Genomic DNA, 19,496 nt, shown 5'->3' with positions numbered 1-19,496 from the left:
GGACAACATGATTTATGAAACTGTCTCAAAACTAGGTGTTTTAATTTTTACTTTAATATCGCCTTGCTATTTATTAATGACACATTAATACCACGTGTTACAGTATACCATGCCTATCATTTAGGAAAATTGACCTTCATTTCAATTATTTTCCAGCCAAAAGTCATAAAGATTTCTCAGTGATTCAGTATTACACGGCAATGATGTTTTTAGGCTACAGTATGAGTCAGTACTAGTATAGATTGTATACATTTATACAAATATAATATTTGGAAATATTAAAATATTTTATACAATATTTATAAATATTGTGGTCTAAACAATGGTCTAACATGTATACGTTACCTTCAACATTTTGCTGTTACATGAATTGTTTTATACATTTTGTTAATTTTTCTTAACTACTTATAACAACTTTTCTTATTATTACTACTACTACTACTACTACTACTACTACTACTACTAGTACTATCAGTGCTAATATATTATAACTAGCGGTACACATTAATTTTAAACACCTACAAACTAAAAAAATGTAGTGCAGTGAAAAACTAAAGACACACACCTCTACCTACATTTTAGTAAATTAATTATAATTTCAGAGCCTTTTATTTAATTTAAATTTAACTTGCACCAAACCTTAATAACACATACAAATTATGGGCAAGTCTTTGTTTGACTGCATTTAGTAAAGAAGCTGCTGAAGATTAGGATCAAAAGAGATTGTTACACCACTCCGATAGCTTTCTAAAAATGCTAATTTACATGAAATTCACAATGAAAATATAATTATATGATAATGGTTATTTTTTTTTTAATAATTTAAAATAATTGCTAACCTTTAAAATGTATATTTTATATATCAGAAATCCTATGCATTCCGAAATACTTTTCTGTTCAAGCGGAAGACTCCGCTGATATTCAATATACGAATTCAGTATAGATTTTGTTTTCAGTAAAAATTGTTATTACAAACATATTCAATTTTTAACTGAGTTTGTTTTAAGGTGCTTTTGAAATAATTTAATCCACTTGGAAAACGGAAGTTAAATTGCCTTTATTCTTGTTAAATTACATTCACATTTAAATTATTCAAACTATAATAATTTAATATTATTATATTATATTATTTTATATTTATTACATTTTCTTATACCGTTAAATTCATTTTGTAAAATCCCTCACCTACATATATTACCGCGAATCTTTAACCTGAAGGCTTCAGGTGTGTCTATGTTGAATGTATTTCTCGACATCATAAATTTGTCATTTTCAATTAGATCACTGATCGCCAATGGATACATAAGAAAGGTGTGTGTTTTATGAGCTATGTTGTGTTTGTTGTTTTAACGACCAGTCCGTGTTGTGTCAGCAGTGCGGCTTTTAGTTTACACACAACAACTAATGACCTGCAGTAGATCACATTACTTTAACTGGACTAGTCCTGTTCTGTGACCATCAGCCTCTGCTCAGTCCCAGCCTCTCGCATATATTTTGCTGACTACAAGTGAAATACCACACCGTCTGGTTCAGTTTTGAAAGAGACTGACATTTTCCCATTAAAAGTGCAAACGCAAAGATAAAATCTGAGATGCGTAAGGAAAAATTATTTACCAGAACTTTTACCTGACTGCCATTACAGATTCTACTATATCTCTATTGAAGCCAAATATCCTTTTTGCAGTTGTGTTGCGTTCTGATGTGCAAGTAGGCTACTCGCCGTAAGTAGAGGTAAATCGCATGTATCACATGTAAAGTGAAAGTACAGTGTTTCGGGTAGTGTATGTGTTAGCCCAACCTCCTTCTTTACATAGACATAGCAGCGTTTACCTGAGATCAGAACCTGTGCGAAGCGCACCTGGACGGACTCACAGACACTTGGATTTAGGAGTTTTAAAGGATACCGTTTTTAGAAGCAGGACGTGACTGGGAGATTTATGATCTGTCCTGTGAAGTGATCTACTCCCCGAGCTGAATTTTGTGTCTTGATTTTACTTTTAATGGTTGCTATGATCCGGACCTGATCCGTCACATCATGTCCAAATCTTCAGATCAGTTTGACAGCTCAGACTGCGTGTGTTCTTTCGGGATGAAGTTGACCTGGGATATAAATGACCCTAAACTACCACAGGTAAATGCAATACTTTTATATAGCAGTTAGGCTACCACTTAATATAAAGTTTGTCTAAAGCGTGTATCCGGCATTTGAAGGGTCTATTTAAATGGTAACTGAAAAGAACGATACGAGTTATTTTTGCCTGATCTGCCTGATTTAAAATGACTAAGTGAAACATAGTGTTATCAGGTTTATATAGATATGTATTTATTGTTTAAATTATTTAAATATTAAATAAATATATTTTTTCGATGAGGGAAGGTAGGCTACATTAGATGTTATCCCATGAATCACATTTTGCAGTGATAAAAGTAGACAGTAAATGGAAATCTCTTCCCTTTGATTAATTTGCTTTTTTAATAGCTTTTAAATACACGAAGGTACAGGACAACACTGCGCTGCTTGAATTGCATTGGATGTCCTTCTGTAAGTGTGAATAATATATTTATATATATATACATTTACCACAGGACACGAAGCAGTATGACGCGTTTCAGGAGTGGACGGATGGATATGTGCGTTATATCTACAGTAGTGAAGATAAGAATGCGCAGAGACATCTGAGTGGATGGGCCATGAGGAACACTAACAATCACAACTGTCAGATCCTGAAGAAGTCCTGTCTCGGTGTGGTGGTGTGTTCGCGGAACTGTTCTCTTCCAGATGGTACCAAACTCCAGCTGAGACCGGCCATCTGTGACAAAGCACGACAGAAACAACAGAGTAAGTTCAGCAACTGTTTCTTCAAAGAAGCAGCATATACCAAACGAGTTCCCCGTGTTAAAAACAAATCTGATAAGAAACTGCAGACATATCTTACAAAACAGGCTTGTTGGTGTGTTGGGGCCTGTACAGCGTGTAGGTGCCTGTCACTGTAAATGTCCAATAGACTCCTAGAAAGTGTTCACTTCAGGTCACTGCATCACCCTGTCCTGTCAGTAGAGAGCACGACCCTCTCACCCATGACCTTGAGTCTTTGGCTTAATCAAAAAACACTCAAACTCTAGTTTAAAATTATTTGTGTAGCCTAGAAGCCCCCACATTTCCCAAAACCACAAATAAAAAACATTGCATGTTGCTTTGTAATATATTTCAAAAACACATTGATTTATTAAATAACATTACAATGGATTTTTTTTTTTTCAGAAAAAGCTTTGTCCAAACTGTAACTCAGCTCTTGAGTTGATTCCATGCCGAGGTCACAGCGGATATCCAGTTACCAACTTTTGGAGAGTAGATGGAAAAGCCATTTTTTTTCAGGTGTGTGTAATTGTGATGAAGACATTGACTGAACTCTGCCACTTCATGGAACATTAATCAAGTTTTGTTAACCTGAAAATGTTTTCGCAGTGGTCAATTAACTTCTAAATTAACTGGAAGCCAAAATATTATTTCATACACCAAACAGCAGTTTAAAGTCATCTGGAATTAGATTAGGTATAGGTTTAATTTTGATCTGTCATGTCGTCTGATTAATAGAATGCATAATGACCTGAAAATAAACTTGATCAGTTTTATCTGTAATTGCAAAGATTGATGCTTTGCTACTTTTCAGTAGAACTATGTGCACTCTGAAAAAAAACTAAATAGCACTTAAATGTATGTAGGTATGTAGAACCTGTGTAGAACCATTTTGTGCTATGTAAAATCATTAATAGTGGCATATCACCATATGGTTCTTCATACAAGTGGTCCCCCTATGATAATAAGCTTTTTGTGCTATTTTAAACCAATTTTTGTGTATGCATTATAGTTTGTACATTTACATATATTTTATTTATTATTATATACATTAGGTACATCTATTTAAATATCGTTATGATTCATGGTTATTATGGCATTCTTATATGCTTGTATTGTACTTTTTAAGGCTAAAGGAGTCCATGACCATCCCAGACCAGAGAGTAAATCTGAAACAGAGGCAAGAAGAAGCGCAGTGAAAAGAAGAATGTCGTCACCTCATTTCTCACAGAAAAGAAGACTGGTGGAGCCAGAGGTAATACCCACTTATACATTTTATATTGTGGCAAGACATTTCTTGCCACAATTCTTCTGTATACCAAGAATGATTGTAAGAAAATGTTTTTATAATTTTACAACAATTCAGTCAGCCTGTCAGTGGCAATCAGTAAAAAGCGTCATTTGCAGATCATGAAACTTTGTCTTTATCAACAGCCTGGGCGCTACCACGACATGGCCTTTCCAAATATCCACCAGCTCACTATGGAGGGCCCAGACCGTTTCAGCATCATTGCAGAGTCCAACTTCCCAATCCAGACCCAACACTACCCTCCATTCCAGAACCCTGAGTCCTACAAATTCTCTTACGAGACCCACCCTGCAGCGCCTATGCCGGATACCCCAAGTTCACTACAGAAGCCTTCCAACCACCGTCTGTATATGACTCGCCCCCCTGGTTATGATTTTGCAGTCCCAGGGTACCTAGGGTCAGCCCCTTATCCAACACCATTGTACAAGGACCCTGCTAGCCCACAAACGGAAATCGAACCTAGTAAATCAGGGCCAAATCTGAGTGGAGTGTCTCATGGCACAAGTCCTTTAGGCAGCCATGAGCGAAGCTTTGCCGATACCAATGGAAAACACCACGGTTGGAAGCAGATTTTTAGTAAAGGTGCCTATGGGGAGCGAGGTGACTACACCCAGCTGCCAACCAACGCTAATCACCACTACTACAACAGCGACTACCCATGTAGGTACACAGGACCGACCCCTGCTACGCCAGCAGCACTGCAGACCATTATTACCACAACAACAAAAGTTTCCTATCAGCCATGCCCCAAGCCATCTGTTGTCAAGTATGGAGAGAACATCTATGACATGAAAGGCATTTCTAACTGTAACTCACTCTTAGAAGAGGTCTCTCCGACCTCTTACTCTGACCTGAAGGTTCCTGAGGACTCAGGAGTGATAAAATCTGCCCTGTCATACCAGGACACTATGCCATCTAAAATTGAAAGGGCTGAAAACTTTGAGGGCTATCGCTACAGCAGCTACAGCTCAAACAGCTACCCTGAACGTATGTCACATCCATTCAGATACGACAGCGGGGATTACTAAGTGACTGCAAAGACAGACTGCTAAGCAAGGTACTGAAACACCTAGGCAAGATGTTTCAGACTTTATATAAGAATGTGTTGTTATTTATATTCAGTATTTCAGCTGTTCAAATGTTTTTAGACTTAAAAGTGATTGTGGATACCGGGTGGAGTTTGATGTAAACCTTTGATCATATTGATGAAAAATCAGTGTTGAGTACATTTCCAAAAAAATTAGTAGTGTGTTTTAAAGTCATTGATTGATAACTAGCTGTTGTCTAGTTACGATTTCAAGAAACAATTAAAGAAGAGTGTGTCAAATAAGCGTTTAGATAAGTTAGATAACTGTTTTTTTATTGTTCTTTTGGATGTTCATTAAAAAATAAATTAATAAAAATAAAAGCATGTGCTACATTTATTCTAGAAAAGATTTTATAATCATAATGCAGTCACAAAACAATATTACAACTGAGAAAATCCAAAGTCTTTAGTATAGACATGCAGGCCCCCTCAACAATAAAAAAATACCTCTGTTTGTGTAGCATGTCCTAATAGGAAGTCTAAAACATGACTTAAAAGCATATAATCATGGGCTTTGCAATAAAGCTTTTAAGACATCAGAGAAAATGAGAGACACTTCTCAAGCCTGCACAAGGATTTTCTGCTGTCAGAAGGGATCAACAGAGCATTAATCAGCTGATTTTTCATCATATTGCTTGAGATGTCCTGACAGGCTTCAGACCTCTAACAACTCAACTAGACAGACAGGGCAAGATACAATGAAACAGACTGATAAAATATCTGACAGCACAAGAGTCAAGCAACAACAAAACGACAAACAGAAATGCAAAAGAAAATGTAATACGATGGTAAAGAGAGGCAGTGTTTGAGGCGACTGTAATACCTGCTGCTGACAGCATCTCTCCTCACAGCCACTTTGTAACAGACAAAACAGGAATGAACTAACACACACTTAAGATTTTGATCAGATGTTCCGGTTAGCCCACACAATTGACCTTTCCACCAGAAATGGCTGTTTATTGTTTAATTAATTGATGAGTGTTTGTCTGTGTATTTGCATTATAAAAGAAATATATGTAAAAATGAATTTACACTAGCCCATTATTCTTATTGTAATTGTTCTTTGAGCTGCAGTGACATTTACAAACCTCCTTTTAAATTTTCTGATTTCTTCTACCTATTCCCCACAAATAGCCAGAAAATGATGCCAGAATATTTTATTTAAAAGTTCATATTATTTATCTAAGTATTTATTCATTCTGTAATCTGCCTGTAATCTCACATCTCCCATGGTAAGACTATAGCATTTCCTTGTAAATGTACCTTTTCTTGCTCAGTAATGTACAGCAATATGCCAACATTTACCTCCAAGAGCCTTTCCAGATCATACCTTCTTAGTGTTCCAACTGATTTATGTTCCAGTGTTACTGTAGCACAGTGGTAGAGCACCTAGTTTGTTTGAGCCTTCCAAGCGCCCTCAGAGCAGTGTGTATTTGTGAACAAACCAAGTGATCTCAGACCCCCCTAAAATGACCCAAAAGTGAACCCAACTCAGACCACGTCTAGCTTTTAGGTTCTTTTGTGGTTCGATTTCTTTTTGATATTTGAAATCAATGAGGTCCCGGTCCGCTTCGTGTCCCGTTTTGACATTGTATCAAAGTTAACTGCTGCACGGAAAGTTGGAGTCTGAGTTCTTATGAAGTTTTAATGTGAACAAGAAAGGGTCTGAGATCACTTCAGTTCTAAAGAGGACCAAAAAAGAACTGGGTCCTCGTTTCAGTCCACTATATATGACTGAGGTCACATTCGGCTAGTTTCTTTTCTGGTTCACTTTAAGTGAACTGGGTTTGGTTCTTTTAAAAAAGAACTATATGTTAAAAAAACTTAGAAGCACTAACGGTTCTGGGTTTGATCCTGGGAAACACACATATTGAGAAAATGTATAACTTGAAATGCACCGTAAGTCGCTTTGGATAAAAGTTTGTAATGTGTAAATGCAAACTAATATCAGGGATCTCCAAACCTGTTCCTGGAGATCTACCTGCACATTTTAGCTCCAACCCAGTTCTAACACACCTGCCTGTAATTTTCAAGAAATGCTGAGGTCACACTAGACACTTTTGTTCCATTAACTTTCGTGTGAATGCGGCAGACTGGAAACACAAGCTCATGTGAAAAAAAACGCATTTCGGCATGTTCCAATGTTCAAATTCTCTGACCTGGGAATTCATATAACTTGAAAAGATTATAGATATGTGACCTCATCAGATAGAGAAAGAGCTGAAAATAACAGTATCGCACAGTCAATTAAAACAAAAGGAACAATAATGGTGCCAATTCATGATGTGTGAATAAAAATGATACTTTATCACGTGATATCATATCTGGCAGGTTCCCATATCTGTGTAGAAATTGAACATGCTGAAAGTCTAATGTGACTGTGTCATAACCCTGAACAACTTGATTAGTTGGTTTAGCTGTGTTTGAGGCTGGAGCTGAACTCTACAGGACAGTAACTCTCCAGGAGCAGCATGGTAGATCCTTGATTTATAGCAAAGGATGTATATAATATAGCAAAATTATCCTCTTCAACTTGATGCAATAACAATGGTTAATATAACATTGTAGCTCCGAGATGTACTGTATCTATCCGTTTATTAAATGTTTGTCTAAATAATTATTTTAAATTTTATTTCTCTTCTATTTATTTTATTCCTTTAATGGCCTTCCTACGGTACAGTATTCTCTTCCAGTTTGATAGGCCATGAATTACAGTTTAAAATGACCAGCGGACTCTCAAATAACATTTTAATTACTCTATTGTAGCCTATTATGATTGATGTTGTTCCATATCTCTGTCACCCCTATATTTCTGCTGAAGCCCTCATGATCTGCTGCTAACTTCAAGCGCTTATGTTTACAAACAGTTTATGGTAGATAGTAAGACTCAGTGGTAGCTGCATGATAATCTTTGGAGCTGTATAGAGCACTTCAAAAACACTGTAAGTGATCAGAGAACCCGTGGCTTTGTCATAGGCCTAGACTCCACTGTGCATTGCAAATGTTCATTGCATTAGATATCAGTTCCCCTTGAGGGAACACACTGACATGTGTCCTATTGTAACTACAGGTGTACTGTTAAAAATAAAGGTGTTACACAATGCCATAAAATAACAAATTTTTGTCTGTTTGGTTCCATAAAGAACCTTTAACATCTAAAGTTCCTTTCTGTTTTACTAAAAAGTATGTAGACTATGAAAAAGGTAAACTTGAATGGTTATTTTAAGTACTGAATGGATTTTAGTTTGGGCAACCAAAAATTGTTCTTTTGTGTCATTGCTGTGAAGAACGCTTTTGTAGCACCTTTATTTTAAAGAGTGTAGTTAATTACAAACAATGGATTTTGACATTTAAAAACTCAACAAATTATTTATATTATTTATTAAAAAAATAGATTCCTCCATTTTCCAGAGAGATTTAATAAAATTGACTTATGTTGAAACTGATTATACACTAAATTGATACAATATTAACAGGTAATTTGATCAGTCATAGAAAGTCACAAAAAGGTCTTGCAGATCTTTTTGTCCTGACTGTTTGAAGCATTAGCAGTGCAGAGCGCAGGTGCTGTGTGCTATGACAGTCTGAGTAATGACCTCTTACTGTCTTCATTGTTCCTTATTTTTAGCCATTAGGTCTCATGCTCCTCATATTCTCCACCTGCAGTCTAGTGCTCATGCACTGAGAGCATGCATTAGTTCTTTTTGTTCTCTATGTCTCATCCTCTCCTTCTCATCAGACCAAAGGCTTAAGTGCTACCATGTGCTGTAAAGCCTTTGCAGAGTGGACCTATAGTATGTCTCTTTGACCCTGTTAAGTGAGTTTTAAAAGTTGGACATTTTATTGAAAAGCAAATATTCATGGGTTTCAGGCATGTGACTTTGTTTGTTGTGCGGCCATCTTTATAAGGTCTTTGCCTAGCCGCTCTAGGCAAACTACGCTGTAGTGCCGACACTACACCAGCAATTAAACATAATATTTAAGATGCATAAGAACTGTATATTTTGTTTATTGCTAAAATTTTACTCAATTAAACATGAAAGCATGTTTTATATTTTTCCTTTTGCAAAGTAAAAATCAGCATGCAACCATACGACAGTTGCAAATAAGTTTATGTCTGGAATATAAACTTGTATGTATTTCATAATTAATAATAAATTTTTTCATAATTTATTTGACCTTATACTGTCTTTTCTTATGTCTCTACTTTTTATTCTAAAATGTAAAATTTTCTGTATACTCCTTATGTAATATGGGTCAGTTTTAACTAACGTTAGCTAGCCTGATTATTTACAGGTGTTTTGATATGTTCATGTTTATGTAAAAACATATTTTATACACATTCCAAATGGATATTTTTATAAAAAATTTAAGTACTTCACATAAAGGCACATTTATGTAATGGCAAGTAGATTAGAATACTAACGCTGAAGCAACATAACATAATTCAGCAATAACTAATGTAAAGACAGACAGCTAATACAGTATATTCTCTTGATTCAGCAATTCATTTCTGACGACGCTCGGGGTTTTTGGGGACATTTTGAAACGTTAATCCATTTTTTTTGTGATTTGCTGATAACATAGCCATAGAAGCGTGTTGCAATTCAGTCCTACAAATTGCGCACCACTGTGTGACGTCACATGAATTCAGTCTGAACGAATGATCATTAATGCAAAGCATGGACTTTTTTACTTTAAACACCATCAAGATTTTATGTTTAACATGTAAATGTGTAAGGTTTCTATCTGTGCTAATACTGGTCTGTAAATTCTGATAAAATATGCCCTGTAAAGAAAGTGTGATATTCTTGTCAAGTATGCAACGCATCCTGAAATTGTGACTGCTGCATTTCATTTCTCAAATATAAATATACGTATCTTAAATATCTTAAATATACGTTTTATATGCAAAGTGCGGCCCTTTTCTTCTCCTTTGAAATTACCTCTGTATTTAACCCATCCCAGTGAATAGTGAACACACACTGCAAGTCATGAACACACACCCAGGGCAGTGGGCAGGGTTACGGTGCCTTGCTCAAGGGCACCTGCCAGCCATAAAATTCAAACCGGCAACTCTAGGGTTACATGCTTGACTTTCTAACCACTAGAGTAGACTACAACTGCCCCAACAATTGTAAGTAATTTTGGATAAAATGCATGAATAAAGATGTAACTGGCCATCATTTCTTTTTAATACATTCCTCACAATAATTGTTGTGGAATTAGCTAAATGTTTTTTGTAACACTTTATAAGAAGGTTGTATTAGTAAACAATACTTAATGCATTAACTAACATGAACAAACAATAAATTAATGTCAGTACTGTTATGTTATGCAGTATCATGTTAATTCATAGTGCATTAATTAATTTATTTTATAAATGTATTAGTAAATGCTGCAATTCACATAAACAAAGATTAATAAATGCTGAGAAGTATTGTTCATTGTTAGTTCATGTAAGCTAATGCATTAACTAATTTTTAATAAATACAATATTATTCTAAAGTGTTACCTTGTTTTTAAAAGGGGTCCAATTATGCTTTTCAACTTAAAGCATATAGAATATACAGTAGAACCCCTTTGAACTTTTAGATAGTATAAAATATAACGTCACATACCTAGCATTTCACATCATCTACCCCTGTAGCATCGTTTAAAGCATCTTTTCGGAATACTTTTATGATATAAACTTATCTTATAACCTTTTCAAATCTGAGAGTTATTGTGCTTTCACATATCACATATCGATGTTCTTATATTTTAAAATGGAATCAGCATATTTTTGTTCTGTTATTATTATGCATATTAAACTGCATATTAAATGCCTTGACTTCTGCACTTCATATTGGGAGGAGGCACCATTGTTTAGATTTGTGTAGAGATGATTAATCGATGAATTAATCATATGGCCCCTGCTCAATAAAAATGATTATATAAACTTGTCAATTACAGCTTTTCAAATACTCCCTAAATACATTTTGAACAATGTCAAATAAAATGAAAACTTCAATTAATTAATTTATTCTACACACCTGCAAGAGGGTGACAGAACAACAATTACTCATAATATACTGAAACATCAGCAGCCAATAAGCAGCCAGATTTAACAAAACACAGATTTTTCTGTGTTTTCTCCTGCTTTTATTAATGTAAAGCTGTTTTGAAACAATTAAACAATTGTGAAAAGCACTATATAAATAAAATTGAAAAATTTATTGAATTAAATATAAAAAATAGATTGAAGTGTTAGTTTGTAGCAGAGTAGGCATGGGTTACCGGTTTCAAGGTATACCGAGGTTTTAAACAAGGTTTTAAACCACTAATATGTTCTGTGATACCATCTCCAAGGTATGAGCTGTGTTTATACAAAATTATAAAAGTTTACATTTATATACATTACGAAAATATTATATATTTTTTGAAAGCATGTTATAATTTAAAGGCTTTATTTTTATCTGGCATTTGAAAATAACACATTTTAGTGTTGCAATGGCAATACCGCAACACCGTGAAACCGTGGTATTTTTGCTAAAGGTTATCATACCGCCAGAATCTTATACCGGCCCATGCCTATAGCAGAGTTGTATGTGTTGTTTGTGTAAAAATCTGAATAAATCTAACATGTTTTTAAATGATTAAACCAAAATGTTGTGTCACCTACAATTTCTTCTTAGCTGCAATTATTTTGAAGATAACACCATTATTTCAGTATTCACAATATAAAGAAGGACTTTTGTTTCATTGCTTTCACGAAAATGTGCAGAACCTTGAGAATACCCCTGATGTTGTGTGAATGCACCTGAATCCATCATTTTGAGGATCACAGGACTGGGACAAACAGGATGTGTCACATTTCTTACAACTGTACGTCTGATCAGACACACTGGTTTCTGAGTAAGCTGTCTCACTGATGGATACTGTTGTTTTGTCCTTTGCCATGAACCAGAAATGGAATGCAAGCAAGTGGAATGTTAGCCAAAAGAAGCTGTTTAATTGCTAAGAGCGACTGCATAACAACAGGTTATCCTTTATTCTTTAGTACAAGATATCAGTGACTGATGGTTGGAATGTGTGTGATTGTGGGACGAGGTACGTAACATAAATCAAGTGTAACGGATGCAAAGGTCAATGAATGTTATTTTTGTATGACTTAGGCAAAGTCACACTTTTACGCTATACTGTCTTTATTGTCAATCACAGTCCTGATGTGATTTACCTCTCGGTGTGGTTTATGTGAGAATAGACAAGACCAATGAGTGAGAATAAGGAAGAAAAATGAACCATAACATCTGTCTCATTTTTTTAGACTCTAACACATATTATGCAACAATAATTATATCAATATATTAAAGATAATAAATTAAAAGTGTATTTTTGTACTTATGCTTGAAACCCTGCAAACACAAATGCATACCTGTACATACAATATACTGTACAATGATAATGTTTACATTAAACATGTTCCTTTAGTTAGAAAATACTGTAGTAAAAATAACACAATTTATCATGTAATTTAATTTTTTTGCAATTATATCTTGATATGACCCTCCGAACGATTACACATAACACGCCTTAGCCTGCTGTCTCAACAGCAGACACCCATTAAGGGCAGATGGGGTCTGTCTGATAGGCCTACTAACAAGGTCACACTTTTAAGTTATCTCAAAACATTCAAATAAATGACACCTTTGAATGACCCTTATTATCTCTTAAAGGCATGTTTCCTACACAACAGGCTTCACAAGAGTAGCCAAAGTCAGTCTAAATACTGGCTCGAGTGCAACAGGGTATGTAAACAATACCCTCAGTTCCAAATGACTAAACTAATCCCTAATCCCCAACAATGTTTCAGATTCTGTATTTACCAAATGGACCTCACACCCCTACTTTAAAATATATCCACATTGTTCTCTGATGTCTTCTAAAATACAGGAGTGTGCAGGTTTTTTAATAGCAATGGGCAAAAAAGCAACAGTCCACTTCCATGGGAAGCTAAGAACATTTTGAAAGAACTCGTCAGAAAATAGTAACATTCCTAAGAATAAATCTAAAAGATAAAAATTCATTTGAATGAGGACGTGAGGGAATGTCTGTTCATATCTGAGCATCAGTTTCACATGATCTGACTCATTGTATGTTTGCAAGAGAAAGTATCAGTACTGCTTATAACTACATGTGATATAATTACTGTGGAAGTCACAGCAGCCACACACTGCAACATATTTTATCCCATCAGTCACACTGAAATGACTAATTTTGAACAAGTTTTGACAGCAAAAACTCTTACGCATCTTCTAGAAAAGTAAACTTTGTACACACCTACATAACTTGCTATCAATGAACCAGAAACACTTCCTCTACTGGCAATAGCTGCAGCATTTAAAAAAAAAACAAGGTCTCTAATTGTATTTTGGTGTATATTTTTGTACATTGGTATCTCCGTGACTTTTTCTTGATGTTTTATTACATTGTATTTTTATTACAAATTACCAGCATAGTGGGGGTGTCCCCTCCCTCCAGAGCAACATCCATTTTCTACATTTTTAACACACTTTCATTATTTTCCCAAATACCAGCACAGACTCATTTGTATATCAGAGATATACGTCAGCTAACAAAACAGCACATCTTATATCTCTAAGATTACTTACATATATTCACACTTAAAATAAGGGGTTGTGACAGAAAATGGGGGCAGAATAACTGCTTGCTTAGGGATCATGATATGTCAATTATAAAACTAGGCCTATTAAAATATTTTAATTATTTCCAATGTAAAGTAGGTTGTAAAGTCAATTTGTTTTACTAACTGCAGGCCACAATTTACACATAGTTTTACCAGCTAGCGTCATTCATGAACCTTTTATATTTAAAGTTTTTCTTTTATTTGCTGTTTGTCTTTAAAACCACCATACAAAGACAAAATTCATTACCTACACATTAGACAAAGCTGAAATATGATGAGTGAAATAGGCCCTCTATATATTTATTATATATGTCCAGTAATTAATTTTTAGCAGTGGTGGGTTCGGGGGGAAGTCAAAACCTGTTGGAGTCAATGACTTTAGCACAGGGCCTGACTCCCAGAATTCACTGTTTTAGATGCAATTTTACTGGCAAGTTTTCTGCCTAGGTGCCCTTGGCCCTAAAACGGTTTAACGCATTTGAAACTGTGTCCTTTGATATTTATATGAAGAGTTTACAGTAGCTACACCGTCATGTCACACAATCACCTGCACAGGGTGAACTTCAGACATCATAACACAGATGTGTTTTGGTGCTGTGATAACAGAAAACTTTATGAGACTTGTAAAAATTTGCATCATGCTATTCCCCCCAATAATGACAAATTAATTAATGACTGCATGGATATTGCAGCAAATGTATTGGCAAACCACCGTATGCATTATTTCGGTTAGTCAACATAGATAAAGATAAACTCTTCTGCACATATAACTAACTGGACTGCAAAACATTTAAATACGGACACTATGATGCAGACAGAAATGGCAAGTATGTGCATAGAATAATATTAATAAAGATCATATGATTAATAGGCAGAAAAAATTACCTTTTTAACTTTGTCTTTGCTTCCTAGGCGACAGCAAACATATAAGCACTCCTTTTGAATGGTCAGAGAAAAACTGACATTAAAGTTTAAGGGCCCTATTTTAACGATTTAAGCGCATTGTCTAAAGCGCACAGTGCAACATCTAAATGGGCGTGTCCGAATCCACTTTTGCTAATTTAACGACGGGACAAATGGTTTGTGCGCCGAGCGCATGGTCGAAAAGGGTTGGCACAATTTTTTTAATGAGAAATGGGAGTATTTCTGGCGTAACGTGCAATAAACCAATGAGAGTCTCAGCTCTCATCCCCTTTAAAAGCCTGTTGCGCTGGCGCTATGTCTAATCCCTATTTAGATGACGGACTTTGTAAACTGAAAAACTAAGCGAAAGAAGAAGATCCCCGATTAATTGTTGTTTTCACTTGTATTGAAATTGTTCTTTTTTGGATTAAAACCTTTAAAACACATTTTCTTTTAGTCATGGAAGTAAAAAAGCAGGCTTTTAGTTGCTTTAAATGTATGGCTATCCAATATCATCAAAAAATTATTTACGTATGTATTATTTAAGTATGTAAGAAAACGTTTGTACTCTAAAAATACTTTATTTGTAACAAACAGGAGATAAAGAATTTACAAACGGCTCTCCTTTCAGCACTTGGACAGCGTCACAAGATTTTTTAAGCATTACTTAAAAATGTTTCTCATCTCACCATATCCACAGGTACAGAGTCATCCTATACAATAAATCCGTGAGGTAGCATTTAAAAAACATTTAAAAACAGATGCATTTGTTTAAAGCAAAGCATTTATTTAATTACCAGGCTACATGTGAAGCCAATTTACATTCAATCCTTTAATCTTTCATATTTAAAAGCGTTTTTGTGCTGCTGTGCATTCATGTATGTCTTAAGCAAACCCGCATTGTCGTCCCGTTTAGGCGCTTATTACTAATGCGCTCTTTAAATAACAAAAAAACATATTGCGCCTAGTCTATTTTAGTTGCCTCAAAATAGCAACGCGCCAACAATGCGCCTGAACACACCTCATTTTCAGACCAGAATGCCCATGGGCGCAAAAGGGGGCGCAAATGCATTTGCTATTTAAACAACGCGGCGCCAAACGTGAAAATTATAATTGCACAGGGTGGAAACTAGCAAATGACACTTTGACAATTGCGCCGCATTGCGCCGGGTGTAAGATAGAGCCCTAAGAGTCAAGTGCCCACCTTAAGGAAACACAGATCACCATAATAATGGCCTCAAATTAAACACTAAATCATCAACCAAAGCTAAACCTCTGATGATTATCAATAAGAATTTCAAATAAAAATATTGGGTTGTTTTAACTCAGCATATGTTTATTTGTCCATATTTACCCAACCATGGGTTGAAACAACATTTGTTTATTAAGTGAACAGTTTCACTGTGATAATTGAAGAACAAGTTTCTGCCTTTTATTTATTTTCCATTTTTTCTACTAAATGTATGTAAAAGCCTTTCCAGGGACTGTGGCACCATCAATCATTATTGCAGTTTTCAATAATATATATATATATATATATATATATATGTATATAAACACATATAAACGGATAAGGATATTAAATATATAGGAGTATTAAAATATTTTGTCTGTAATGCATCCTCTGACATACACACAGGAACACCAGCCTTTTAGATTTGTCATGTTATGACTATTAAACTTGACTTCCTTCACTCTGCACTCTGTGACTTTAAAGCATTTCAGCACTTCAGCTCTCTCACTATGATTATTCGTGCACGACCCCAGCAAGAACTGAACCTTACAAAGTCAGCAGGTTACAAACGTGGCTTTGGTAAAATGAGAAGCCTGGCAGGTGTGTGTCATGGCACATCTCAAACGCTTTCCTGTCCAACTGCTCATCTTTTCTATTTTTTTTTCTTCTCATTGCTCTTACCTTTCTTTGAGCTGTATCTATAGTAGCTTCTTGGTTCATGGAGAGAGCAAAGTACATTAGCCTTGTTTTGTCTGGTAACAAAAACGTAGTGTAACGGATTGCAGCGACCCAAATTTCACTCACTTTTTCTTGATGTTTGAGGCAGGAACGACGAACAATAAGTCTTTCTCATGAATGGCTGATATTTACCTGAACGTTGTACTGCAAATCTCAAGTGTCATTCACAGATAGGCTGCCAAAAATCTTTTTTATCTCATCGTATTTACTGTACTGTACTGTATTTACTGTATTGGTCAAAAGTTTACAAATGCCCAGGTTATACACTAAAAACAAATTAATCAATGTGTCATTTATTTAAAGTGCATTTTTACATTGGTATAACTGAAACTCATTGTTTCCATTGTTCATTTTGGCTAAAGCTTTTGAAGTTTTGGTTAAAGTTTTTTTTTTATTAATCACAGAGGTTTTTTTGTGTGTCACATGACTATGTGACATTACATTTGGCTCCCAATGTGAGTTACAGTAACTCATCGCTAGACAAAATTGTTGAAATAACTTGAACAGACAGTTTAATTAAACCTAAACATTTAAGACTACAATTTTGTCTAAATTAGTGATGGTGTGTATGTGTGTGCTAGCAAATTTTTGCTATAATTAAAAAGCCTATTTTGTGAATCTACTTAAAAGGTTTAGTTGAAACTGTTATTATAAGCATGTGTTATTTCAACTCAAAATATAAGATGACAGGGGGTTGCTGATGTTTGGTATTCTGTTGTGTTGTAATTTTAAAGAGTTTTTATTACATTTGTAGTTATAAGTGGTTACCATTGTGCAGAAGAGTAAAACATTTGTTTAGGAGGTAAACTCTTATAATAACTTAATATAAATATCTGGAGCAGTTCCGAAAAAATAAGTTTAATCTAAATCAACTAAATTGTGTTTAAAAAAATGAACTAATTTAATTTGAATTAAATAAATTGTGTGAAAAACCTTTCTTCAGTTAAATTAAAAAGGTATCAATTCATTCTTTGCAGTAAAGAATTAAAACTTAAATAAATAAATAAATAAAATTGCATGTTAAAAAAACTTTTTGTAATTTATTTGAAAAGTACAAACTTTACCTGCATATAATAATAAATATTATATATATTGTAATTTTATTAAGTTAGTCCAAAGTATAATTAAAGTATAAGATTTGAAATTAGTTTTGCAGAAAAAATTGTACAGTCTACATGTTTATTTACAAAATAGTTTTTTATGCAACCTGGAGCTGATAATGAAGGCTGCCAAAAACTGTGCCTCATACATAAATCCTTATATTGTTCAAACCTTAGACATACTGTACATAGAAGCCACATTAACTGCTTTTGGCCATTGCTGTGATACGTTACCAAGAAACAAATTTCAAAGTACATAACATTTCAAACATAACTTTTTTGTACTTCACCTAGATCACAAACTATTGCATTCAGTCAGAAATGTAAACGTTAATGTGCCTTAAAAAAAAAATGTGCCTCACTTGTATATGATTATAAGGAAGTCTTGCATGCTTCAATATGGTGGTGCCAGATCATCCCAGTGTGCAGCCTGTGACACTAAGACTGCTCAGATTGTGCAGAGCATCTAGGGAAAGGGTGGATACTTTCAAGAAGGTAAAATATAACAAAATAGTTTATTTAGTTTTTGGTAACTACAATTATTTATACTTTGTATATGTACTTACAGAACTAAGAAATTATTTTATAGTTTTAGATTATTTTATTATTATTATAAAATAATAACAAAACATTTGATCAAGAATGTGGCATACAAATGGACTGGTTAACCCCAGATTTTGTAACGTAAAACCACAAAAGACTAAATAAAATCACATGTCTGAAGTCTTAATAATTACAAAGCGAACATGAAAGATATGAAATATTATATTCTCAACTTCTGAATTGTCCATGGTTCTTGGGGACATGTTCACACAAGAGACGTTGTAATGCTTCCCAGTAATGTTGAGTTTAATCCTATAAAGGTGCTGAAAGAGGCTTTGAGTGAGGAGTCTGTGTGTCACCTGACAGCATGTGTATATGCATGTGTTTGAATATAAATCTAAAACTTTGTTGGACAGAAGGACAACTGATGCACTCTTAGAAGGAGGCGCCGGTTCTGGCTAAGACTTGTATAAGGACGGATGTGACAGCGTTATAACTAATCCCTATATAAGCAGCAGTCGTGAGCTCATCAAGTAATACAACAACACTCATGACTGCCAAAGAGATCATCTCTCACACAGGTCAACCCATTAACTGGATTTTGTGAGACACTGGTGCAGACTGTAATAAACTAATTCATTATATCTACTAGCAAAGCATGACAAATATTACAAGCCAATATGTTTCATTTAGAATTAAACGTATCACTATACAGACAAAAGTTTTGGGATGCCTCTTTTTAATAAACATGTTTATCTTTTCCACTAATTCAGAACAAAACCTATATTGGATACATTACAGCTTTACTATTCAATTTTACAGTTCCTTTAGCTCAATTAAATTAGAAGTGCAAAAGTCGATCGCCAGGAACAAGTATTCTGATAGGATAAATCCACGCCAAAATGCATAAATGTCCCCTGTGTACAAGTCATTGAAAGGTTTGGTTGATGAGTGTTTGGCTCACAGCCTGCAAGTCCTATCAAAAGTGTTCAGGTTGGTTCAGGATATGCTTTCAGGTCTCGTTCTTCTGAACTAG

At 34.7% G+C, this 19,496-nt stretch overlaps 1 protein-coding gene across 1 annotated transcript; it reads left to right on the top strand.

The window, feature by feature from the left end:
• The first annotated feature begins 1,308 nt into the window (after nt 1-1,308).
• gcm2 (glial cells missing transcription factor 2) lies at nt 1,309-6,264 on the top strand. The gene is made up of 5 exons (XM_073863956.1): nt 1,309-2,131; nt 2,587-2,839; nt 3,264-3,376; nt 3,987-4,112; nt 4,292-6,264. The coding sequence occupies exons 1-5, from the start codon at nt 2,036-2,038 to the stop codon at nt 5,192-5,194; spliced, it is 1,491 nt and encodes a 496-aa protein (XP_073720057.1). The 5' UTR covers nt 1,309-2,035; the 3' UTR covers nt 5,195-6,264.
• The last annotated feature ends 13,232 nt before the right edge of the window (nt 6,265-19,496 follow it).

Source organism: Misgurnus anguillicaudatus, chromosome 25, assembly GCF_027580225.2.
Source record: "Misgurnus anguillicaudatus chromosome 25, ASM2758022v2, whole genome shotgun sequence".
Lineage (NCBI taxonomy): Eukaryota > Metazoa > Chordata > Actinopteri > Cypriniformes > Cobitidae > Misgurnus > Misgurnus anguillicaudatus.
This window is presented reverse-complemented; position numbering and strand designations above follow the sequence as displayed.